The sequence below is a fragment of the Ambystoma mexicanum genome, chromosome 10, assembly GCF_040938575.1.
Source record: "Ambystoma mexicanum isolate Mex_15411 chromosome 10, UKY_AmexF1_1, whole genome shotgun sequence".
NCBI lineage: Eukaryota > Metazoa > Chordata > Amphibia > Caudata > Ambystomatidae > Ambystoma > Ambystoma mexicanum.
In genome coordinates this window covers 1,299,473,637-1,299,501,087 of record NC_090932.1, presented here as the reverse complement: position 1 = coordinate 1,299,501,087, position 27,451 = coordinate 1,299,473,637, and the positions used below count along the sequence as shown (strand labels likewise).

General features: G+C 47.8%; 1 protein-coding gene across 1 annotated transcript in view; it reads left to right on the top strand.

Annotated features, from left to right (window-relative positions):
• The window catches only part of TBC1D10A (TBC1 domain family member 10A), a 621,584-nt gene that overhangs the window by 454,664 nt on the left and 139,469 nt on the right, over positions 1-27,451 (top strand). Inside the window, exon 5 of the mRNA XM_069619305.1 lies at positions 5,829-5,943. Coding sequence (XP_069475406.1) covers positions 5,829-5,943 — 115 coding nt within the window. The remainder of the gene's footprint in view (positions 1-5,828; positions 5,944-27,451) is intronic.

Genomic DNA, 27,451 nt, shown 5'->3' with positions numbered 1-27,451 from the left:
TACGGTCTGCCTTGCTCGTTTTGAGCTCTTGTGCTACACCTTTTATCCCTGTGGGGAAGGGAAAGGGCCGTCAGGTGTGTGTGGTTCTGGTCAATTGCCTGACCCTGGTGTTGGCACATGTCAGGTAACTAGCTCGAGTGTTAGTCCTTCGTCATTTGTAATTTGCGAAACTGTTTGCGTCAGAAAGGGGTTGGGGGGGTAAAGTGTGTATCCTACATGGAAGGTTGGAGAAAAGTTGTCATGAGAAGGGGGATACTGCGTCTCACCCGTCGTTGTCCCACTTCCACTCCCCGAGGACCACCATCCTGGTCCAGCCCCAGGAATGGATCCAATGGCAATGGGGGTTTCCTGGCCACCTGGATGACAGACCCCGGGGGACTAGTCAGAGAGACACCTTCAGGTTTTTCACACTGCTTAGAAAAAACACTGGCAGGCTAAGATTTGAAATTACTGTTTGACTGAGCGAGCTCAGAGAGATCCCAGGAGGATGTGTTTAGGACGGGGCAGGTAGTAGGTGGGAATGGCTATAGGCATTAGCATTGCCATGGGCCATCAATGGGGTGAGTAAGAAACCAACACCCGCAGTCTGTGTCCCTCACAGGTCATCTCCCCCCCCCCCCAGCTGTACTCCAATATAATAGTTTTGGCTTGTGGATGGCACTTAGCCCAAACTAAACGGAGCCCTTAATAGGACAGGGCTCTCCAGGAGACGCATCAATATTTTGTTTGCTCTGGAAAATGATGTATGCCCTGTAGTAGACTATCCAGAAATTAGCAATGAGCAGTAGGGCCATTTCCATTGCAAAGTACAATTTCTGCCAGATGTATCAGAATGGTCCTTAAGCAGGCAAGCTGCATACAAAAACATATGTATGATCCTCTATTTCTTTTGCTTTTCTTTGTAAACTAATAAGTTTCAAAATTCAAGAGCTCAGAAATGTTAGCTACAAAGTAACACTGGTTTCCTAAACTGAAAACCAGCAGTTAATTCCAATAGCTTATTGTACGTTTGGTGTCTTGGGAATGGATTGTGTTCTCTTCTTTGGGACGATAGAATAACAATTGCATAACATAAAATAATCATGCAATTGCACAGCAGTCCTATGTATTACCCAGAAGAGAGACCAGACATCTTGAGCTGCCAAGGCAGTGACTTGCTCAGCCAGTCCTCCTGGCTTTTAGGCTCCTATCACATTGCACTCGGGTACCGCAGGAGAGGTGTAGAGTTCTACAGTTTTTTGTGTTTTTTGGGAGGGCTGTTTAATTGCTATTTGGGGCTTAGTTTGTGTGTGGATTGGATCAGTGATCCGTGTATGGTAGTCAAGTGCCCTATGAAGTCTTTCAGTTTAGCTCTGCCAAGTTACTCGTATGTGCACCCTGGAGCAGAGCCACTGTGGTCAAACTCATGAGCGCCATGCAGTGGGCTGAATATCAAAAACTAATGCGAGGAGGCTTTCCTGAGGCATGAGCCATGACTAAGGGTGATGCCCGCTAGCTTGATTTGATTTGTTTTCCCCTTGCTGTGCCCACTCTTGTCCTCTGCCCTTTGGTCATGGTGGCTCATTCACAACCCAGTTTGTAAGTGACACGGGGAGGGGAGGGGAGGGCGAGAGGGCACACTCATCTTGGGGATATGCTTGCCACCTGGCACACATTGTTTCCCTTCTTCCACTGCTCATGACATGAGGATACCCCAGCTGCTCACACTTTTGCCTGCTGCAGACTGGAAAAAGCTCCACTCAGAATTTTGCTCTGTAGTCCAACATCATGCCAGCATGACCGAGCCATCCATGCCGGGTGGCTGATACTGGTCCAGTTACTGGACCTGCTGGTAGCCTGGCTAGTGAGGCTACATGCTGGCGCTCTGAGGGAACACCCTGTCACGCTCACCTGGTCTCCACGGGGGCCTAGCACGTAGTCGTATGACAGATATCTGTACCGGCTTAGTTTTGATGGTATGATGGTTTCCTCTCCCCTGTTATCTCCCTTGGAGGCGTTGGACTGCAATGTTGAAACAAGATGTTAGCTAATGAGTGGGTTGGATTGGTCCCACTTCCTGCAACCTCCTGATGCCCGACTCCTCTCCTGCTCACCTTTGAGTTTGGTGAGGTTGGCTCTCCGTCCTGCTTGACCTTCAGCAGGGACGCAGTAGGCTCAGTCTTTCTCTGGGCACAGTTACTTCACTGTTCCTGAGCGGTTGTTGCTGTGTTTTGGGAATGCTTGGTTTAATCAGGTAAGTGTCTATCCCAATGACAGCTTGGCATAGGTGCTCAAAGTCTTATTTTCCCAAGGTTTAAACGTGTTTTGTCTTTCTTGCAGACGCGGTTTCGTACGGAAGTTTAGAAGAAGAATCGACTCTCCTAGGATGTTGAACTGGTTGCCTCCAGGTGAGTATTGGCGCGGATGAGTGGCGCTGGATGGCTGAAAAATAGTTTGTTTTTTGTATAGTGCGCAACTAACCTGCTGTTTTCTGTTCCCTTTTTGCAGGCGTGGCCCCAAGATGAAGAATGGAAGAACCGATCCGAAGTAACCCGGAGGAATGCAGAATCCCGGGTGAGTATTGGATGCCTGCACGGAAGTCCTTTCCCAACAGGGGCGGCGGTCAGAAGACCCGCTGGAGACGAGACCGATGGACTGAATTGCAGGTAAGGCCTTTGTCGCTGTAGTAACACCCGTTCTTCTCCTTTTCTCCTTCTAGGCACCGATGGATGGAAATCTCAGACGGGCGTGACTGTAGAAACTCGAGGACAGAGCAGACACGGTGAGCGTTACGCTGCAGGAGTGCAGAATAGCGCGAAGCGTGTTCTGCCTGCAGGGTGTGGTTTAAATAGCCTTGCAAGTAGTTCCAGGTAAAGTAGTCCCTTTACCACACCCCGTCTCTCAGGAAGAGTAGTCCCTCTGCCACACCCTGGTTATACAGAAAGTCTCTGCCTCACTAGGCAGATTAAGTAGTTCCATAAATTCAGCCCATTTCATGAGCCTGGCGCCAACGGTGCCAGGACTCAGTCCATGAGGCTCTGGGGCATTCCCTTGGGGCCTGACAAGTCCTTCTGGGTGACAGGGACTGGGGTGGGCCCAACAGTTCCTGGGGTTTCGGAGCACGCACCATGACACACCCAGAAAGGATGCAGACACCAGTGTAACAAAAGGCTTTTTTATGAAAGTGTTGTATAGTTTGTGTTTATTTATCTGTATGTTTTATTGTGTACTAAACCATCCAGCCCATCATGGGGCTGGATGAAATATTAAGAAGAGCCGAAAAAGAAAAGAACAATCGAAAATAACTCCCCTGCCCAAGAATGGGCTGGGCAGTGAAGAGGGAAATAATCCTGAAGGGTTTGAAAAGAGACAGTTGAAAAGGACACTTAGAAAAGAAAGGAGAGTGACTTACCTCGGGGGTTGCTGACTCGAGTGGCCCCCTGTAGCCTGAATCCAAGTGACGCTGGGCGTCGCCTGGGGAGCACCTCCAGAGACTGCTAGCAGCTGGGCAGAGCTGCTATGTCGGGGCCGCTTCAGTGGCTGCCTTTGCCTCCCTCTACTCTCCGCCTCCCATTCCTACGACTGACTCCCACCATGACACAGCCCTTGCTAACTTCAATCTCTCCATCTCTAACACCCTTGAAACTCTTGCCCCTGTCTTGAGGGTCTGACTGAAACCTTCCAAAAAGTGCAACTCTTACGACTTTGATCTGGCTGCCCTTAAACCCAAGTGTAGGGCAGCTGAGCGGAAATGGAATTTGTCAGGCAGACCCTCTGACAAACTGGCCTGATCGCATGTCTCTGTGACACTTTGGGAATCACAGGTCAGGCTCTGGCATGGCGAATGTCCTTCCTTTCCGACCACCCATCCCAGGTGGAACTTGTGTCCTTTCACTCTACTATCACTCTTTCAACCTGTGGCGTTCCCCAGGGTTCTAACCTATCCCCCTGGTTGTCCAACTTCTACATGGCTGCCCTGGCACGTGTGATTGCTACTTTCACCTCTAACTTAGTGTTATGCAAATTTATTCAGGCTACCCTCAGCCACCTCCTCTACCTCACTCATATTTGACTGTCTGCAATTCAATAATGGTGTGCTGCAAACAACCTCTGCCTCAACGCCAGTAAAACAGATTGTTCGCATTGGGACTCCTGCTCCCGCTTTCCCACTCACACTCTGGCCGGCCTCCCTTGGCCCTGCACCCGGACCCACCTGCAAGGCAAAAACCTTGGGGTCATCTTTGACTCCTCTCTCCTTCTCCACTCACATCCAAGACATCTCTATAACATCGCAACTACCAGCTGCACCTTCTCAGAGGTACTCCTCTTTTTCTCACCTTCCCCCAGCTGCTCACTGTCTCCAGAGCACTGGTTCTCTCAAGGCTGGACTACTGCAACAGCCTCTTTCTCAACCTACCTGCCTCTGCTTTGCGCCCTATGCAACTCATCCAGAACAGAACCGCAAGACTTATCCTTGGCCTCATGCCCATGGACTGCATCTCTCCTGCGCTGAATTCCCTCCAATGGCTCTGCATTTTGCACAAGGCTTTCTGGGGTCTGGGACCTACCTATCTGCAACAATGCCTACCTAAATGCTGTCCTTCCCGAGCCCTCTGCTCATCTACCTCCAACCTTCTGCGAGTGAGCCGGTTCTCCAAGCAGAGATTTGGTGGGATATTGTTATCCTCAGCAGGAAGCCTCACTGTGGAATAGCCTCCCTGCTGCCCTCGATCTTGAGCCTGATCTCCTTAGGTTCTGTAAACTCCTTAAGACATTCCTCTTCTCTGCCTCCTTCTCGCTCACTCTACCCTGCTAACCTCTCTCTCTGCCGTATCCCTCGTTTTCCGCAGAGCATGCTGACTGGCTGCCGGGTGTACCTCAGAGTCCCACAGGTCCCTGGCACCCTCGCCAGTCCTCTCACACTTGCCTCTGGGCTTTGTACTTGCCTCATCGCTACTGACTTTTTCAATGACCCATGAGAATGGTCCCTCACAGCACTTATCCCAGCTTCTTACTGACTGGGCATACTTGGGCCCTGCCCCCTGCACTTGTCCCCGCCACCCCTCCCCCTCCCGCCCTCCCGTACCGTCCGTGCACTTGCATGATCTGAACATACCATGCCTTGAAGATTCGTCTAGCTGACTTACATTGTCCCCCCTCCTTGCATGGTGGCGCCTCAATGCACTTGGAAAAACTGCAGATTTGTTGGTAGACCTATTTGCTATTATCTACACTATTTATTGTTCTATATGCACTTACTTTTCCTGTGCAGATTTGTATTGTTCAGAAATTCAATGGCTCTGAATGATTGTGTTTTTTTTCCCCTTGTGCCCTCCCTCCTTGAGCGCTTTGAAACACTTGCTTGTGTATAGGCGCTTTACAAATAAACATTGCCACACCATACCCGCCTAACAGCCCTAAATTGTGTCCAGGGGTTACAGGAACTTGTTCAATATCACACCCCATTAAGGAATACCCATTTCCATCGGGTATCGCTTGAGAGAGGAGTGGGTTATGTTCCTAAAGGGTAAATGGATGTCTTAACATTGGGAGTGCCCCTAAATGATGGAGGAAAGAGAGGGTCATTTTGGGGTGTAAGTAATGGGTGGGAGGTGAGATGAATCTGGTGTTTTCCAAAGGAGGAGAAATTCATATTTTGGTTTTCTTATGCGGTAAGGGGAAAATGTCTTGGTATACCTGAAGGATATGTGGATAGATTAACTTTTGTGAGGGAGGTAAACCCTAAAAGTGGGAGTTAATTGGTAATTCATTTAATGGAGGGTGCCAGATTATGATTAATTCACATTGGGATGTTTAATTTCTTCATCTGTTCTGTGTTGGTTTTGTAGGCAGCAGGATCTGTTCCGGGTGCTTAAAGCCTACACACTTTATCGTCCAGATGAAGGATATTGCCAGGCCCAGGCTCCTATTGCAGCAGTGATGTTGATGCATATGCCTGCAGAGGTAAGGGGCAGCAGCAGCAGCTGGTGTTGTGTTTTTAAAAAATGTATTTAGTGTGCAGAAGGAGCCCATTGGTGCGGTGAGGCAAGAATTTGTTTGCCTAACTATACAAATGTCTTCCAAACCATCCATAGTTGTAAAATGAATGTTGGGCTCCTGTTCTGGGAAACAATTGACCGTTTCTGGCTTTTCAGTGATTCCCACTACTAGATCCCAGAGGTGGGCATGCAAATGAAGGCTCGAGCCAAACATGTTACTCTGACAAAGCTCCAACGGCCTCGTCTCCAGAAAGCCAGAGCCAGACTCCAACTCTACTGCTGTTCTTGTGGCGGGGGATGCCTGCAGGCTTGGGTGATGTGGCCTGGGGTGTCCCAAGTGGCGGGGGATGTCTGCGGGCTGTGGTGATGGGGGCTGGAGGTGTCCCATGTGGCAGGGGATGCCTGCGGCTGTGGTGATGGGTGTCCCATCTGGCGAGGGCTACCTGTGGGCTTGGGTGATTGGGTGATTGGGGGGGGGGCTGGGATTGTCCCACATGTCGGGGGCTGCCTGCGGGCTTGGCTGATGGGGGGGGGGGGGGGCTGGGGTGTCCCATGTGGCGCGGGATGCCTGTGGGCTCAGGTAATGGGGGGCGGGGAGGCTGGTGACTCAAGCAGCCTTACTTAATATGCCCATGAGGCCAACCTGCTTGGAAAGGCTACTTAATATGCCCATGAGGCCAACCTGTTTGGAAAGTGGTGGATGATGCCTTGGAAACTGCTAAAAAAGAGGATGAAACTCTAAAATCCTTGGGCCAAATTTCAAACAAACCCTATGTTCATCTGGGTGTTAACACACAGGTTTTTTCGAAGACAACCGTATCCACATGCAGCTCAATCTGCCTTTAACCAAGGTTCTACATCCCTATGCTATTCAAACACTGCACAGCCAACCCCCTTTCAATCCACCTATAAAAGGGGCTTCAGATGAGGTAGAGGTCGCTCTTGGGCAACAGCCGCTAAAGGCTCCACTGCCCAAAAACAGTGACATTCTAACGCCCCACCCCCATGTTTCCCCATTAGGGGGGTAGTATCTCACACTTGACCCACGCATGGGAGGGAATCACTTCAGACAAGTGGGTACAGACAAGTGGGTACTTTCCACTGTGTCCGAGGGGCACAGTATACAGTTCCTCACAAGACCTCATTACCGTCCACCGAAACAGTAAATGTCACAAGAACACCAGTGAAATCTACAAGACAAGATTCAAACTCTTCTAAAAGCAGCAATGGAACTGGTCCCTCCTCATGAGGTAAACAAGGGTATTTATTCAACATACTTCCTTGTCCCCAAAAAAGGATTTAACTATGCGCCCTGTGCTAGACCTTCGTCCAGCAAACACATATGTGAAGCTGCAAAGGTTTTGAATGACGCTTCAGGAGTAATCCCTCTCTTAAAATGGGTGGGTTACATGGCAACATTAGTTATGAAGGTTGTCTACATACATAGCTAAATGTTGCCAGCGCACAGAAAATGTCTCGGGTTCAAAGTCGGAACGACTCATTAAAAGTTCATGTTGCTTCCCTTTGGCATATCCTCAGCGCCAAGATTATTCACAAGTCTTCGCAGTAGCAGTTACCCACCTGCGAAGACAGTCCATTCCAGTGTACCCTTATCTAGACGACTGGCAAATTGCAGGAGAGACACCTTGTGTGTTAACCTAAAATACCCAAGAGACAATCAACCTACTTTTCAAACTAGGCTTCTCAATCAACGAGAATAGTCTTGTGCCAGGTCAAGAAAATCAGTTGCTTGGTGCTCAAATCTGAACAAGACACCTTAGTCTTCCCCTCCGTGAGGGTACAAGATATGCTTTTTCAAATTCCACTTTATGTAAATGGTTGTCAGATAACTGTACAAAAGGCCATGTGCCTTATAGGAATGATGGCTTCCTGCATTTATCTATTGCCTCGCGCTCGGCTGCACATACATCTTGTGCAAGAGTGGCTGGTGAAACAATGGTCGCAAGCACAGTCAGTGGGACGATCTAGTGGTAATTTTGCTGAACTTTTTCACACTCTGCAGTGGTGGACAAAGGATATGATCTGGCATTTACAACTCGCCTATACACAAGTGTTTCAAGGCGCAATGAGGCAAGGGAGGGGGAAGAGAGAGAGGACAAAAAACGATCTTACTAGGCCTAGTGACATTGAGATCGGGCAGGGGAGTGGGGAGGGGAGAAGTGCCAGAGGTTTGGTGGGGGAGGATGTGCAAGTGCAGGTCATGGAACAATACAACAAGTAGTGCAGCCAACAGGTAGCAAGTGTATGTGTTGTGCAGACAACAGGTGTCTAATAAGTGCAGGAAGGGGACTGTAGAGTTACTGATACCAACCACAGTGCAGGGGATGCCAGGAGGCTGTGCGCATGTGCAACTGGACAGGCAGGGACCTGGGCCAGAGTTCAGAGGGTAGCCAGGTGACCAGTGCAGTATCCGACAGGAGGTCAGCAGGGGAGAGGAAGAGAGAAGGCAGAAGCAAAGAGTAAGGTCTTGAGGTGCTTCCGGAACCGTAGATGGTTCTGCTCAAGTTTCAGAGTGGCAGAGAGCCTGTTCCATAGGGAGGCGCCGGCTGAAGATAGAGATCTGCCCCCAACTCATTGCTTGGAGAAGCAACTGATCCTCAAGGAGTTGGAGGTGGACGAGCAAAGAGCTTGAGTAGGAAGATATTTCTGAGAGGGAGTTGGAGGTATTGCGGTCCCAGAAGGCATTGTGGTCAATGTAGAGGGTCTTGAACTGGATCCTTGCCGCCACTGGGAGCCAATGGAGAACCTTCTGCAGGGAAAACCATTCACCCTGCTGGAAAGGCCACTCTGACTACAGACACTTCACTGTCAGGATGGGGAGCACATCTTCTCCATCTCACTGCCCACAACAAATGGTCAGTCACTAGCAAAGAAGCACATCAACCTTTTAGAGATGTTGGCAGTGTTCAAAGCGCTTTGAGCTTTTCAATATCAACTTCAGGGCAAAACAGTCCTAGTCCTAACAGTCAATGCTACAGCCATGTTTTACATAAACGAGCAAGGCGGAACGCATTCTCCAGATCTGTCCAAACTAGCGAAGAACATATGGAATTGGGCACAGAAACACATATTCCTACTACCTCAACACACATTCCTACAACTGTCTAGCCGATGTATTAAGCAGGGACTTGCAACTTCTGTTAGAACACGAATGGCAGTTCCACAAAGACATTCTACATGACCCATTTCCAAACTGGGGAGAACCAGACATGGATCTGTTTGCAACCCAGAACAACGCACAATGCCCAAACTACGCATCCAGGTACCCTCCAAACAGGGGTCAAGGGGGAACGCCATGTGGATGAGCTGGTCAGGGAGATTTTTGTATGCATTCCCCTCCCCAGAACTGCCCATGAACAAGATCAACCATAAGATGCACCAGGAACAAGTCAGTCAGTTTGATGGCTCTAATGTGGGAACGTCCACCATGGTTCTCACACCTGCTCAAAATGTCCTTTTGCTCACCAGTGAAAGTTCCATGCCCAAACATGCTGACCCAACATCAAGGGACTGCATATCGGTGGGTAATGGCCCAAAATGTCGCCCTCACAATTACGACGGCCGAAAATGCTGACATGCATTTTTTTTAGGACCCCCCTACACTATATATATATATATTTCTGAGGCTTGTGGAATCTGCTTAGATCACATGCTGTGCATAGGCCGACATCTAGTGGAAGCTGCGGAGTATTACAGTTTGTTTTTCGAAGTCGAAAAATGGGCGTCGACACAGGGCGTGCCAGTAATACTATCCCTAGTGTGACGTCCCCTGTACCCATGATCCCTCACGCGTCTAGGATCCCCAGATTGTTTTTTTCCGCCATTCTGGTCGGAAGCACTTCATCGGAGTTCCCTGGCTTTGCCATATTTTCACTCTAAACTAATTCTAATTTGCCCCGTTTGGCCAAACTTTCGTCGATCAACATCTCGACGCGAACCGGGGAGGAGATCAACGTCGAATACCCGACGGATTGGGCCTTGAGGCTTCCGCCTCGGCTCGGGCCTGGGCCGCTGGCCTCGGCCCTACAAGTAGGGAGAGTGGGGGTGGTACACTTCCACACTCGACACCTTATTACCTACATACACTTGCCCGCTGCCCACAGGCGCGTATGGAGGGTACGCCCTTTCAGTTTTGCCCCAAGTGTAATAAGAAATACCCTTGGGTAGATAAGCACGCTACGTGCAACCTTTGCCTACCCAGAGACCACCCCGAGACGGGTTGCAGGGCCTGTAGCAGGTTTAAGGCAAAAACTCTTAAGGACCGCTCCACCAAGCGTTGGGCCCACCACGCCAAGCTAGCAGCTATGGAGGCGGAGGGTACCTTCAGCGACGGCAGCGACGCCGAACTTTCGGACGGCGAGGGCACCAAGGCGTCGAAGGACAGCCGAACGCACGTCCCCGGCCTCGGAAGGTCGTCCGTCCCGGCGACTATGGGGAAGTCCCCCGGCGACAAAAGCGTTACACATACACACGCTAAACACAAAAAATCCACCCGAGATTCGACGTCGTCGAAACCTCGGAAAGAGGCACAGAAGGAGCGGTCCGAAAGGACGTCCTCTGGGCGGTCCCGGTCGAGGTCGCCGCACGACGTCAGGCAAGCCTCCACACTTGCACAGAGTGCCTCGACCATTAATATCCCGGAAGATCAATCGTCCGGAGACGAACACGACTTCCACCCCCAGACTGCACCCCAGGAAAAGGGTACATTACTTGGGAGTAAAGAGGGGCCAGTTTCGAAGGCTAGTTCGAAAGACAGGGATTCCACCTCCGATCCTCGACGCCAGGCGTCGAAAGATAAGGGAAAGGGGAAACACACTTCCACCCACGGGGAAGGGGGTAAACAGCAAAGGAAACAACCCTTGCAGTCCTCCACTACAAAAGAACTGACCAAGTCTTCTCAGGGCCAATCCATAGAAAGTCCCAGCAAGGTCACCCCAAGCTCAAAACTCTGGTCATGCGAGGACATTGACAGAGTTATGTCAAGGATGTCTTCCTTGGCGAATTTTTTCGAAAGACACCCTGAACAACTCCTAGCTTTAAACCCTCAGGAACATTCTCCCTCAGGGTCAAGGGACCCTATCCCCTCAAATAAAAGACCCCGGGTCGAGACACCATTTAGGCCTTTAGACCCCATCGAGGTCCAACCCTATTCTTACCTCTTCCCTACAGACCAAGAAAACTCTTCCCTTATAGAAGGTCAGGAAATTGACACGCCAGAAGATCCTGCAGGATCAGATTATTACGGCGAAGACGAAGACGAGGATGAGCCAGAAAATAGCCCAGATATTTTCAGAATGGACTCACCAGTCGAAAGGGAAGCCCCAGTGTCTGACTCCCCAATAGATAATCAGCCCCTCCTGAATGAACTGCTCTTTCGGGCAGCTAACCACTTCCATATAGACACACAAGGTGTCCAGGAAGAAAGGGACTTTGCGGAAGAACTAATAGGGGAAAGGAAGCCAGTAGCCCAGACCATTCCCATCCTAAAATCTGTTCAACGCAGAATAGCACCATCCCTTGTCAACCCAAACCTGACAAGACCTGTAAATCCGAGAGTGGAGAAGCTGTTTAAAGCAGCCCAGTCGGACCCCCTATATATTAGAGGTCAACTTAAGCCAGACTCTCTAGTAGTAACCAACACCCGCAAAAGAGCTGGTACACCATTATCTTCCTCTGAGGCTTCCCCACGACAAAGAAAGTAAAAAACTTTATGGTTTTGGCAGGAAAGTAGCTTCCACGGCAGCCTACCAAGCCAGAATCGCGAATTCCACCACACTGTTGGCTAGCTACAACTGTCACCAGTGGGAAGAAGTGGCAGCACTAATAGACTCTGCTCCCGAACCCCTTAAAAGCCAGCTAGCTCGCATTTGTGCGGAAGGAAGGAACGTGTCAGGCTGCATTGTAAAAGCAACTCTGGACGCCGCTGACAATGCGGGTAGACTTATAGCAGAGGGGACTGTCATCAAAAGGCATGCTTGGTTGAGGCAGTCGGGATTCAAAGCAGAAACACAAGCTGCGCTCTTAGACAAACCAGTGGAAAGTGATCTCCTGTTTGGGAAGGCAGTCGAGGACGCTCTAAAAAACGCTAAGGAAGAATTCGACACCCTCAAATCCCTTGGCCAGTTAACTACCAAACCACCTAACCAAAGAGGGAATGGCAATTTTCGTCGCCCCCGCGGCCAAAATTCCAATAGAGGAAATAGCTACTCCCACACCCAGGGTACACAGTGGAACACCAGCTCACAACAGTCTACCCAGGCGTATGGTAGGGGTAGTAAAAGAGGACGTGGTAGAGGCAGAGGCAGCCCCAGTAAAGGAGGAGGCACGCCTCCACCAAAGCAGTGACGCTCAGTTCAGGGTCCCTTCCCATGCAACCCCAGTAGGGGGACGAATATCAAGTTTCACCCAGGCATGGGAAGGGATAACTTCCGACAGATGGGTGCTGTCAACAGTATCCAATGGGTACTGCATAGAACTACTGCAACGTCCCCTAAACCATCCTCCAAGACAAAAAGTCCACTCTTTACAACATCAGAAGATCCTCCTCGAGGAGATCGCCATTCTGCTAGAAAAGGACGCAATAGAACTCGTCCCGGGACACCAGGTAAACAAGGGTATCTATTCAACTTACTTCCTTGTGCCAAAGAAAGATTTAACAATGCGCCCAGTTTTAGACTTACGGCCTGCCAACAAGTATGTCAAGCCACAAAAATTCCGTATGACCACACTACAAGAGGTAATCCCACTCCTAAAAAAGGGGGATTACATGGCAACCTTGGATATGAAAGATGCCTATTTTCATATTTCCATGCTCCCGGCGCACAGAAAATACTTGCGCTTCAAGGTGGACAGTCACCACTACCAATTCAAGGTACTGCCCTTCGGGATAGCTTCTGCACCAAGGGTATTCACCAAGGTACTGGCGGTGGCAGCTGCACACCTACGCAGGGAGGCAATCCCAGTGTACCCTTATCTGGACGACTGGCTCATAACGGGGGAAACCCCAGGAATCTGCAGGTCAAACATTCAGAGGACCATCGACCTCCTCCACGAATTAGGCTTCTCCATCAACGAGAAAAAGTCAAGTCTGGTGCCAAGCACCTCAAAACAGTTTCTAGGAGCTATCCTAGATACTCAGAAAGGATTGACCTTCCCTTCGGAAGAGAGAATTCGGAACATACTTCTGCAAATTCCGCATTATCAGTCAGGTCAACAGATAACAGTACGCAAAGCTATGCGGTTACTCGGCATGATGGCGTCATGCATTTACCTGGTCCCCCACGCGCGTCTGCGCATGCGTCCCATGCAGGAATGGTTGGCGAAACAGTGGTCTCAGGCAAGTGGTCAGTGGGACGATCTAGTGGTCGTTTCGCCAACACTTGTACAGAACCTACACTGGTGGACAAGAGAGAATCTCGCAAAGGGGAAACCCTTTTACGATCCCGAAGTACAGGCAGTGGTAACTACAGATGCATGCCTGACGGGGTGGGGAGCTCACCATCTCCACCACACAGCTCAGGGTCTCTGGTCTCACTCAGTAGCCAAGAACCACATCAATCTGCTAGAGCTTCTGGCAGTATTCCGAGCGCTGCAGGCGTTCGAGCCCCATCTACTAAACTTGTCGGTGCAGATCAGGACGGACAGCACGACAGCCATGTTCTATCTGAACAAGCAAGGAGGGACTCGTTCGCCAAATCTGTCCAAGCTTGCCCAGAAAATATGGAGATGGGCACTCAGACGGAACATCTTCCTGTCATCGCAACATGTTCCAGGGGAGCTCAATTCCCTAGCGGATGCTCTAAGCAGAGACTCCCTCCCAGAAGAACACGAATGGGTCCTTCACAGAGACGTAGTAGAAGATCTCTTCTCTCAGTGGGGTTTCCCCACTATAGACCTATTCGCCACAAGCGAAAACAAACAATGCCCAGGATTTGCATCCAGGTTCCCACAACCGGACTCCCAGGGGAATGCCCTGTGGATGAACTGGTCAGGGATGTTTGCATACGCTTTCCCACCAACTCCTCTCATCAGGAAGGTGGTGTACAAGATGAACAAGGAATCGATGACGCTCATCCTAGTTGCTCCCATGTGGGCGAGACAACCATGGTTTCCACACCTACGCAGGATGGCGGTATGCGAGCCCATCAGACTCCCAGCCTGGTACAACCTTCTGTCCCAGCAACAAGGTCAAACAGTGCATCAGGAACCCAACTCTATGAACCTAGCAGCATGGCTCCTGAAGTCATAGAGTTTGGACATCTCAAATTACCACAGAGGTGTATGGACATTCTAAAAGAGTCTAGGAAACCAAATACAAGGCACTGTTACTTTGACAAGTGGAAAAGATTCGTTATCTGGTGCCAGTGTAAACAAATCAACCCGGTTGATTGCACTCCTTCCAACGTTGTAACATACATGCTCCACCTGCTGGATGCAGGGTTGGTTTTTAACTCTCTGAAGGTACACCTGGCAGCCCTCTCAGCCTACACCACATCCCATAACAAGGTTTCGTGGTGGAAAGTACCAGTGGTTAAAGCCTTCATGGAAGGAGTAAAGAGACTTCACCCTCCTATCTCGAACCCACCGCCAGGATGGGATCTCAATGTGGTGCTATCTAAGCTCATGGGGCCCCCCTTCGAACCCATGCATAAAAGTAGTCTCAAACACCTGACTTATAAAACGGCCTTCTTAGTAGCCATTACCTCCATAAGAAGGGTCAGTGAAATTCAGGCTCTGTCAGTGCAAGATCCTTTCTTTACTATCCACAAGGACAAACTGGTTTTACGCACACACCCTAGATTCTCACCAAAATTCATATCCAAGTTCCATGTAAACCAGTCCATCGAGCTTCCGGCTTTCTTCCAAAACCCACAAAGCTCAGCTGAGGTGAAACTACACACCCTAGATGTGCGTAGGGCGGTCTTATACTATGTAAATAAAACCAGACCGCTAAGGAAAACAGATCAACTGTTTGTCTCCGTAGCTACAGGCAGAGAGGGGGATCGCGTCTCTAAGGGCGCTATCTCAAGGTGGATTATCAACTGTATACAGCTGTGTTACTCTCTTTCTGAAAAAACTCTGCCTTTTACGCCAAGGGCCCACTCTACCAGAGGCATTGGGGCCACTCTGGCTTTCATTGCAAATGTTCCCCTTGACACCATTTGCAAAGCAGCTACTTGGAGCTCTATTCACACTTTTACTCAGCATTACTGCATTGACACTCATTCCAAGGCAGATACACAAGTGGGACAAGCGGTTCTAAGACACCTGTTTGCTCATGACCCTTCTCACATCCCACCTCCTTCTTCTGGTACTGCTCGCTAATCTATGCACAGCATGTGATCTAAGCAGATTCCACAAGCCTCAGAAGGGATACATTACTCACCGTAATCGTATTTCTGATGCTTGTATCTGCTTAGATTCACATGCGACCCACCCTTCCTCCCCTCCGAGAGAAGGCGCATGGTTGCTTGTAGTCTTACCTTTCTGTCTATCTGCTTGGACTATCTGTACTCACGCTACTCCTCATGCTACCTCATGTCAGGAAAAACACAATCTGGGGATCCTAGACGCGTGAGGGATCATGGGTACAGGGGACGTCACACTAGGGATAGTATTACTGGCACGCCCTGTGTCGACGCCCATTTTTCGACTTCGAAAAACAAACTGTAATACTCCGCAGCTTCCACTAGATGTCGGCCTATGCACAGCATGTGAATCTAAGCAGATACAAGCATCAGAAATACGATTACGGTGAGCAATGTATCCCATATATATATATATATATATATATATATATATATATATATATATATATATATATATATGTGTGTGTGTGTGTGTGTATATATATATATATATATTAAAATGTGGGAATGCGGGGGGGGTCTCCACCCACATATATATATATATATATATGTGGTGTAAAGGGGGGTTTAAAAAAAACACAAGTCGGCATTTTCAATTATGACAGTTGCAGTGATCATATAGATCCCATCAGTGCCCTCCAACACTGAACTTGGTAGCATGGCTCCTTATGGCATAGAGATTGGTAATTTAAACGTACCACAAAGATGTATGGACATCCTTAAAGAAGCTTGCAAACTTAATACCAGACATTGCTATTTCAATAAATGGATGTGATTTGTTATGTGGTGCGAAGCTCGAAACATCAACCGAATTGATTGTTCTCTTTAACACATCGTTCTTTAATTTACCTGTTCGATTCAGGTTTGGTCTTTAACGAAGTCCACTCTGCATACACCACCTCTCAAACTAAAGTTTCTTAGTAAAAGGGGCCAGTAGTGAAGGTTTTCATGGAGCGTTTTAAAAGATGACAGTCGCCTATTTCTAATACAACTCCCGGAAGCGATTTAAATGTTGCGCTTAACACAACTCATGGGTTGCTGCTTTGAGCCAATGCAGAAGATCAGTCTTCAAAATTACTGGGAGATGTAGATATACATTTTCAACAGTAAGACCATAGATTGAAAATTACAAAAAATATAAACAATTTATTAAGAATCAAATATAAAAATACAACAAATGTTAACGTGCAAAACAATTTAAAAAAAAATAATAATAAAATGAAAGAAATTATACTAAAACACACATTCATAAGTCTTCGTGACAAAAGAGAATCCCTTACATTCATAGGGGACTGAGTATCAACTAATCCCTGTTAATTATAGAACATCAGTCTTTTGATATTCTAGTTGTAAACAAATTTAATTTGTATCTATACACAAACAGGTCTGCTAACACTAGCCCTTCAAGCTCAACATTTTGCTGTGCTCAAAAACTTGTTGTGGGACATTCTTCAAGAGGTGTGTCACATTGTCGATAATTCCAATAGAAATGATCACTTCTCGTGATTGAAGTCCTAATTTTTCTAAATGGCGTTACTTCTCCAGAATGTGGCTAGAGTCCTCCGGGAAGCCCGTAGCCTCAATAAATCAGGAGGAGGCATTAATCAGAAATATAAATTCTTGGTTGAACCTTATAAAGAAACTTGTCAGCGTCCTTCTGAACCCGGATTTTAAGCGGTATGCCCAAAGAGGCTGCTGCTGCAATCTAATTACTCCCTCATTGGGCTTTAAAGTATATCCAAAGTCTTTCAATTTTATTCCAGGACGGAAGGAACCGAAGTTTCTGATTTCAAAAAATGCTTCATACGGACAAAGTCCAAGTCAGTCCGACTCGTTATGTTAGGTATTCCATCTACTGCGATCTGTTCAGGAAATCACCACTCCTAATTCAGCCGGGTTTTCAAAAAGGTACCCCTCCCGCTCCCTCGGTGGTTGCCAGATTGCTACCGCCAGTAAAGAGAAGGGCAGTGTGTGCTCGCAATATCTTCCTGGACTACCGTTGTAGCCTAAAAACAAGCAGCACCATATTGGGAGTCCTAGGACTCCGCGCTTCTCTTTACTAGCGGTAGCAATCTGGCGATCCACGTTGGTCTCCTTAATGTATTTCAAAGTTCAATGTCAATCAGTCCTTAGAATTTCCAGCTTTTTTCCAAAACCCTGCCAATTCAGCAGAAAAGAGCCTTCATACACTAGATGTTAGAAGGGCTGTAATGTATATTGCCTTTACAATACAAAGCCAATAAAAAGCATTGATCAATTCTTTGTGTCCATAGCTACTGGAAGAGAATTGGATCATGTCTCAAAGCCAGCTGTTTCAAGATGGATAGTCAAATTCATTTAGATTTGCTTTTCTCTCAAACAAAACTCTGCCTTTCACGCCCAGGGCACATTCCACACGTGGCACAGGAGCTACTTTAGCCTTTATTGCAAATGTCCCTTTAGATGCCATTTGCAAAGCAGCTTCTTGGAGTTCTATATATTCTTTCACACAACATGACTGTCTGGATACACATTCGAAAGGAGATTCCCAAGTGAGACAAGCAGTGCTAAGACATCTTTTTACTGCTTTACTTTCAAACATTCCACCACCTTCTTCAGGTACTGCTCGCTAGTCTATGGAAAGCATGCGATTCTAAGCAGATCCCCAAGCCTCAGAAGGCATACATTACTTAAATTGTATTTCTGATGCTTGTATCTTCTTGGGGTTCACATGTGCCCCCCTTCCTCCTCTCTTGGAGTTGAAGGTACATAGACATCTTATACCTAATTATTTCCAATCATTATTTCCAATCACGCATACACGTCATGTTCCCTCATGTCAGAAACAAAATAATCCAAGGGACCTCAACGTGTGAAAGTTCATTGGTACAACAGATGTCACATTAGGAATAGTATTATAGACACGCCCAGTCGATATCCCTTTTCGCGCTTCGAAAACAAGTTATGCAGTACTGTGCACATACCACTAGAAGGCGGCATATGCAGAGCATGTGAATCTAAGCAGATACAAGCATCAGAAATCCAGGTATGTTAAGTAATGTGTTGTAAACAGAGTAAAGTAACTTTTCAGAATATGATGGATATAGAAAGTGGTCTCACAGAACCATGGAATATTTACACAAGTCCAGAATTTCAAACAGAATTTTCAGTGAGGCTCATAGGCCTGAGAAACACAATAGAACTTGGAAGTTAATGTTATGTCCTAACACAGCCCTTTCAAATAATACATGTGCAAATCCCAAGCCACATCAGGGGAAGCATCCTTGACTTTGTTCTCTAATCTTCCCCTTCATCAAATGCTTTATCCTGCTCCCCCCACCCCACTGCACTGGAAGGACAGACCACAATCGGTTTCTCCTTATCGCACTGTTCCCATAAGGGACTGGGCAAATCTACCATGTCCGCACATCACTTCTTCAAAAACTTCCCAGTGGAAGCACTGGAAATCCTCCTCCCTGCCGAGGCAAATTCCCTAATGGAAACTGTAAAGACTGGAGGGGTGGTTTCTGTACTCCTGTTCTCTATATAGCAGAGTAGAAGAACAGAGCACCCCAGCCAAGATTCTCTATTTGGTAGCTATGGACGACCAATCTAGGCTTAAGCTCTCAGGAGGTGATGCAAGCTGGTTCTTAAGTCCTCAAGCCCCCAACAAAGTAATGTCCACACACTGTTATGTGATAACACAGTTCTTTATATAAATGAGGTTCAAGTTATATACACATAAAATAACACACTTTGTGCTCAGGCAATACTATATTGATAAATGTACAATTTCTATGTTGTACCACAATTACTCTTTGACTCCATTAAAATGCACCAACTGCTGACAGTCTCAATGGCATACAAATCAAGTTGACAAAGCCAAGTTGGATTAAACAAATGGCAGAATACTGAATCCCTACCACTAGACACATTTCTGTGTGAGGATCCCCCCCACCTGGGCAACCGGTACATAGTGTATAAACAAGGCCATTCCATATATTGTTTAATATAGTGTTTGTTCCTTCTAAAAAAAGGTTCTGTTACCCCAATGTACCTGGTTTAGCGGAGTTCTTCGACGGGTCGTCGTCGGATCCCTCTTGAGTGAACTTCCTTTAAGGCAAGCGCTACAGGTCATCGAGATCCTTGAAGAATTGGTAAACGGCGTCGAGTCGGCAGCTTCAGCCTTGGCGGCGCTCATTGGTGGACGTCCTGCGAAGAAGAGACCTGGACTTCCCCACAATATCATACATGGAACTTTCACCCAACAGCCAGTTAGGGGAAGGGACAGAGTTGGGGCTTCCCAGGACTTTTGGAAAATAAGCTTGCAGGCAATAGAAAGCAAGAGGCCACATGGGCCATCTTGTCTTCTATCAGGAATCCACTTATTCCAATGGCAGGGCATGGGTATCCCAAAATGGAGGATACTCTGAGCACCTGTAAATTTCAGCATGGAGCTGCCACCAGCCCATACCCTGCTCTGGGCCACACACAGGTGCCCAAAAACATACAGTTAGGGGTACAGGGTGGTACCCCCCCCCCCCCCCACCCATGGGTGCCATAAGTGTATCCCAAAGGGGGTCTGTTCACCACGACCAAAAAGAGGAAGAGCTGAACTGCCAGGAGTCCCACATGGACTCACTTGCAGAAAATAATTCGGAACACACCTGATATAAGAACTACAGGACAAGGACATGGTGGCCCTGTCCCTCCAATGCATTTCCAGCATCATAGAAACCTTCACCCAAACCTCAAAGGACACAAATATTGTATGTCACACCTTTTGCCTCATGGTACACCCACGAATTAGCTGATTGCAAATGCCTGATTAGAGCAAAATTGTGCGTACCTGAGGACCTCCTCACCCTTAAGGCCTTGCGCTCAACACGCTGGGCCCGTATTGAAACCAAAGCCGCCTCCAACTTGACAATCCGGGCAGCCTCTACTATGAGCAAACCCTTTTAGCGAAACCAGATATACCAGAGTCCTTGGAAAAATGCAATGCCATCAATGTCTTCATTAGCAAACTTGACACAATTGGACATCACATCGATGCCCCCAAATTATCTGCACAGCCATGATCTATCCCACCTGACGTCACCCCCAAGGATTTCAGACAAGCTTGTGTCACTAAAGCCATCCTACACAGATGACATATTTCCTAGCATCATAACCCCTCGAGTCATGCTCTCATGGTTCTTCAATGCCTCCCTCAATAAGGGTATTTTCCCAAGCTTCTTAAAGAAAATGGGCTGACACGCCCGCTCCTTAAATCCACACTGGGCCCAGAAGACATTTCCAACTACTGAACTATCTCCAGCCTCCCATTCATTGGTAAAATAATTTAGGAAGTAGTGGCAAATCTACTTCATGAGCAAATGAATTTTTCCATGGCTACCAATCAGGGTTCCATTCCAAATGCGCAACCGAAATAGCCGCCATCCAAGTTATAGATAATATTTTCGAGATCATGGACAAAAGATTCCTGCCACTTGCACTTATCCACCACCTTTGATATGTTGGATGACCAGACTCTAATCGGCTTCCATGCACAAAGAATGGGGTTTGCAGAAACAGTTCTTGAGTGGGTCTCTTCCCATCTTCCGGACACCTACCAGACTGTCCAGATGAGCACCATCAGATCTGACTGCTGCTCTGTTAGCTCTGGAGCGTTACAGGGCTCAATCCTTTCACCAGTGACATTTAATTTGATTGTCCACATGAAACCGCTGGAGTCACTCATTCATGACCCGGACCTCTCGCTACACCATACGCGGATAACGCCCAGCTGTACCCTAAAGAAAACTGCTTCAATGACATCACTTGCCTCAGGAAATGCTGTGACACTATTAAAATGTGGAGACAAGCGCATACCTAAAACTCAAACCTGACCAAAACCGAATGTGCGTTCCCCTGCCAGGACTACAAATAAGAGATGCAAGTAAATTGATGCGCATCCCCCACAATTTGCCCAGTCTGCAAAATCACTCTGGTTCATTGTGGACCGCAACATCTCCTTTCAATGGATTGCATTCTCCCATACTTACTCATCTGATAGAAATCCTTCCAGCGTGCGCTGCAGAAACGTTTTTGACCGGGGACTCAATATCGACCGTCGCCTCCTCTTGATTAGGCGTGCCACTCATCAACTGTGGATGTCGGCCACACATATCGTCACTTTGCCCTTACCCGAGTTCCTTTATTCCACACACTGCTTTCGGAACGTTCTCGTGAGGGAAAGGTCCAATTCGATAAATGTGTCGGAATGTCGGACCCTAAGGCTATTGTATTCTGACGTTGTCAGGACTGCAACTTGAAGATGTCGATCACCGTCCCACAATGCATCTGCGTGTGGTGTCGGGGGGGGGGGGGGGGGCGGGGGGGATACACCTCGATATTGAGCAGTGCGGTTCCTGTCAACAAATGAACTCCAAGTCCATTAGGGAGCGATCAGCGAGATTAGCGCTTGGGTGGCCTCCATTGAAGTCCTTGGTGTGTAAGACCTGCACGACTCCGGGTGCGCCCACGGCAGAGTGGGAAGAATTCAAAAAGCTGCAGTAGGTACGACTCTGGTCTTGACACCACAGGCAAATATGGCACCAGTAATTCCCAGAGGTTCCGCCGTCAAGATGACCATGTCTGATCCTACGCCCTCATGCTCGTCCATGTCAACCGAGAACCGATTCCAGCGCAGAGGGTCCCCGAGAGGCCTTGTAGCTATGTTATCGATGTCAGTCGAATGTTCCTTTCACCCTGAGTTTCGATCAACATTGTTCGACTCTGAGGTCGATTTACGACTGTCAGTAATGGAGGTTGGGGCAGATGTGGGGTGTTGCGTTTTGCCTGATAAACATGTTATGGTGAGCTGCGGGCGGTAAGACTACACTTCCCAGCAGCCTGAGCACCAATCGGTAGTCCTACTACGTGCGCGTTGACAGCTGCCTGCAATCAAAGACAGTTTATTAGCCGGCAACGGTTGAGCTGCAGCGTGCTAAGGTCGGTGGGAGAAGCAGCGTCTAGTTTGTCTCATGCACGGGATCGCTGACAAACTGAGGATTGAGCGGATTTACGAGCAGAAGGCACGAAACTCTACCGCATCCTCCATTGGGCAGCACATTCTTCGTCCGGGTAGTCCCGTGGGGCTCCCGGACTAAAGATAAGTACGGGAAGGGCTGAAGATAAGATCTCATGTGCGCCGGTTTGATTTGATGGCAAACCGCTTGTGTGCAGTGGCTAGGGGGAAAAGTCTATGCAATTCCTTTTGCATACAAATTTATGTTGGGAACTTTGGCAAAAATGCTATGAACTAAGAAGGCTATTTACAAAGTTCAAGTGGGTCTTTTGCGAGGATGACTGGAATTCTCGTATCTGGAAGCCCTGTGTTAGGAAGAGCCTAATCTAGTGCTGTGAACTAGATGTCTCTACAGTACATGTTTTTTGTGTTTGTCTTGCTTATGCTTGCCTTTCAGGCCATGTGTACGTTTATTCATGTTGGGACACATCCCATTTTGTTTGTTTCATGCTGCTTATGCTAATATGTGATTCATGTGTTCTTGACAAAGGGTGACCAGTATCAAGTGGTTATAACTACGAAAAAAGGCAGGAGTTGGGTGCATGTAGAGTTCTGTTCTTATCAGGCATGTGGATGCTAAGTGTGGAGTTCTATAGGTCTGGAGTTTTTAGGGATACATGATAGGCGCAGGTAGTGTAGGTTTTACCCTGTGCTTCCCCGGTCCCATCCAGTTTAGGTATTTTCCTTACCCTCTTTCCGGTGTTCCTCCTTCCTCCACCTCATCCACAACCTCTCCCTAATCCCTCTTCTCCATTAGCTGCCACGTGGTGTCCTTTATACTCAAATCAGGTACCTGTGCCAACCACAGTGGGAGGGGTCGATTCTTTTGGCTTCTGTGGTTCGGGAGGGAGTGTCTAACTCTCTTCCCTTGCTAAGTGTGATTGTGACGACGACGATCCAAGTGGCTTGGTGCTTTGAAGCAATGAGCGGGGAAGCCATAAGGGATGATTTCTTCATAGACTAAGCAGATTTGCTTGCCCTGGCTGATGGGTTTGCATGACACAAGCGGGTTAGTCTCCCAACCTTGATCTGCAATAGGCCACCCCCTATGGCCACTCTAATGCTCAGTTCTTGGGTCTGGGCACCCCAGCTAAACCCCTATCGGCACGATGCTTTGCGTTCTCCCCACATGTTTCTCCGGTTGGAGGAAGAATCTCGGAGCACTGGGACAGGTGGAAGGAGATGACCTCTGACGCCTGAGGCTTGGCAGTTCTATGAAATGGAGGTACTGTCATACACCAGACAGACCCCCCCCCCCCTCCCACCGTCCACCGTCCCTGCCACATCAACCGGGACAGATGCTCTAGGAGGAACTGAGGCTCTGGTCAGCCCCACAGATGAGTGAATCTGCCCTTTTACTCCCTAGAAATTGGCAAATATTGCTACTACAAAGTCTTACCTTGAGCACTGGACCCTGTTATTGAAGGGTGCAGTAGAAGAGGTGCCACCTGAGCAGAGCGTATCGGGCTGGTAGTTGTGCTATTTTCTGGTACCCAAAAATAGGAGGATTCTATCCCATTCTGGACCTCAGGGCCTTGAACAGGTTCCTGGGGAAGGACAAGTTCAGGAATTCTCCAAACTCTAACTCCAGGACTGGTTGGTGTCGCTGGACCTTCAGGACGCTTATTTCCATGTGTCAATCCATCAGAAACACGGGTACTTATTGAGATTCATCATCGGGTACACTCGCTGTCAGTAAAAGGTGCTCCCCTTTGACTTAACCTCTACACCTAGGGTTTTCAGCAAGCTGATGGCAGTGGTGCATCGCACCTCAGGCGATCCAGTGTTCACATATTCTCATATCTGGAGGAGTGGTTGATCAGAGTGAGTTTGCCAGATTAGGTATCGTCACAGCTTGAGGAAACCTGCTCTCCTTCAGTTTGGGCTGCTCCCTGAACTTCCAGAAGTCCCATGTCACTCCAAAGCAGAACCTTCAATTCATCTAAGCAGTCCTGGACACATAGGCAGTGAAGGCTGCCCCCCCCCTCCTCAAACAGCGAGCCCCCAGTGTGCAGCTGTTCCAGAGCCATGACAGTTTACCTGCGGCTTCCTTCCTCCGCCTCTTAGGACTCATGGCTTGCCTCATTTTTCTGGTGCCAGAGGTCAGACTGCGGATGCATTCTCTGCAGTGGCTAGTAAGAAGTCAGTGGTCTCAGTACTTGAACACCATGAAGGCCATTCTTAAGGTGACAAGGTCTGTGGCCAACGTCCTTACTTGGTGGGCTGGCAGGGAAACCATTTTGGCCACCGTGGTCTCAGGCCCAGGTGGTCCTGGATACGTCCCTGAAGTGTTTGGACACTCACTGCAGAGAGTGATCTGCAGTTGGGTAGCCTTTGGTTGCCAATGGAATGCTGCAGGCATATCAACAGGCTAGAGTTGCGGGCGATCAGGTTGACCCTGATGGCCTTTGCGCCTTCCCTCAATCGTAAACACGTTGTTGTGCTGATGGACATCGCGGTGGCCGTGCACTAACTCAACAAGCAGGGGGTGGTTACGATCCCTTGGCCTATGCAGGGAAGCGCTGTAGCTATGGTTCTGGTTGCTGGATTTCCGCTTCAGCTGCCCATCTAGCAAGTGGATAACTGGTTGGGGGAAGGTTTGAGCAGGCATAACATGGTCTCGCACGAGTGGGAAGTGTGCCAGGAAGTTCTCAGAGATCTTTGCCCTTTGGGGTACCCTGGCAGTGAATCTGTTTGCCATGCGGACCAATGGGAAGTGCAGACAGTTTTGCTTGTGGGAATTCCCAGCGCTGGGTGCACTGGGGGATGCGTTCCTGGTGGAGTGGGGTCTTCGACCTCAACTATGCATTTCCTCTGATACCAGTCATGCCGTGGGTTCTCACGAGGTTGAGATTTTGAATCACCTTGATCACCCTGGACTGGGTGAGGAGAACATGGAACTCGGAACTCCTGGACTTGACCATCTTCCCACCTCTGCGGTAGCCTCGTCGGTCAGATCTCCTATCCCAGTTGGAAAGTCGGGTTCTCCACCTGACCCGGAAATCCCTCACCCCTACTTGTGTGGCTGTTGAGAGGATGAGGTATAATGACCGAGACCTCTCAGAATGTCTGCGTGCACCCAGTAGCACCTCAAGTACCTCTTCTATGAGATCAGTCTACGCCTGCTACTTTGTTTTTGATTCACGACTGGGACCTAGATTTGCTTTGAACAGTTTTGATCACGGCTCTGTTTGAGCCCATGCATTCATGTTCTATCAGTTTGCTTACCCTGAAAACCGCTTTCCTGGTGGTAATCACGTCAGCGAGACATGTGAGTGAGATTCGGGCTCTGTCTTGCAGGCCACCCTTCCTGCGATTTATTTAATTGTATTTAGTATTATTTTCTTCCTTCACCCAAAAGGTTTCTCAAGTTGCACCTGCAATTTCAGCCTCCACATCCCTCTCAGGACGAGGAGAGGCTAAACAGGCTGGACCCTAAGAGGGCCCTAGTTTCTGTGTGGCTATGAAGGCAGAATTTAAGCGTGATGACAAACTTTGTGGTTTTCTCTCTGTGCATAATACGCAATAAGCTTATTTTCCTAAACTGCAAACTTAATTCTGAAGTACTTTTCTGCATTTTTTGTGACTTTTACAACATTCACTGCCTTCGAATACTAAATCCTGTGTAAATCTCCCTTCTTACATACTGAATTATAATTTCTGCTAAAGCTATATAGAGTATATTTTAATGCGTACACTGTGTGGATATTCTTATTGCGTGCTGTCAAATGCTACCCTGCACCTTTTCTTCACCCCGGCTCTTCTTGGGAGTATAAATATGGCTGCTTATCTACGCTTGCCCCTTTTGGAACCTGGTCACTTACTGTGGACCCCTGCATCCAAGGTGTGGATTGATCTTCGTAAGGCTTATGCACAGGGTGAGGCAAATGGAGGGAGGCCGCAGAGAGTAAGCAACTGAAAATGCCCTAACACAACATGCCGCACTGTCTAGCGCAACGTGTGGAAGACATCCATGCCTGTGATCAAGGCGGACCTAGGTTGACTCCTCCTAGGTGGGAGATTTCATTATAAGCAAGTTGGTGGTAGAAGTGAGGTAGACAAGAATAAATAAAGGCAGAGACCTATGTGTACTGAGAAATACATCGTGATTGTTCTGGTAAATGGTGAATTTGCAGAAAACAAAATCAATTCTATTGAAGATGAGAGAAAATGTTAGAGCTATGGAGGTTTTCTGAAGCCCTCTAAGGAGGAGTTCCAAAGACTATCCAGTAGTGTGTGCACCGGCGGTCCACTATGTTAATCTGAAACACACTCAATGGTAATGTTATGGAGCAACCTGGCTACACTGTAGCGAAGAGGGCTGGTATCAAGGTACAGTTAGTGTCACACTAGCACACAATAAAATATATATTAAACCAGGTTTACTGAAAGCATTTTTGTAATGTATTAAGCACCCACAAACAAAGTAACTGCTTTAGAAACTTGTACAGTATGCTAAAAAAGTCATGGCTCCATAAAAGACACAACTCTTCCCCTAAAATCAATAGTACTGTAAAGAACAATAATATCTTTGTATATTTCAACATAAACATGTACATGATATTGAGGTGGTGAGACAGAAAAGGCAGACAAGAACCACGATCAGGGCTCTTAAATATGAGGGCTGGGAAAAAAGAATGGCTGAATCGAAAAAGGTCAAATCAAAGTTTCGGAACTGGCTAAAACGTCATAAAGCTGCAATGTTACAAAAGGATACATACGTTAGCAGCCATGGCTTTAAATAATTCAGCATCCTTCTGTAAATTGACTAAGAATTCAATTGTTTTCCAAATGGATTTACAATTCAATCCTATTTCAGAAGCTGAATGGATTGGACATTTCAGTCAATTGTATGACGGAGAGAAGATCTGTCCAGATTTTAGAAGCGTAAAAGCAGACGGTCATTGCCGCTTGAATTTGAACGAGGAAATATTAAATCATAGGCTGTCCTACGTTACTCTTAAGAGCTCATGATTTTTTTTTTTGGTGTGTATATTTTATACCGAATCTTCAGACCAGTCTTATTAGACAAA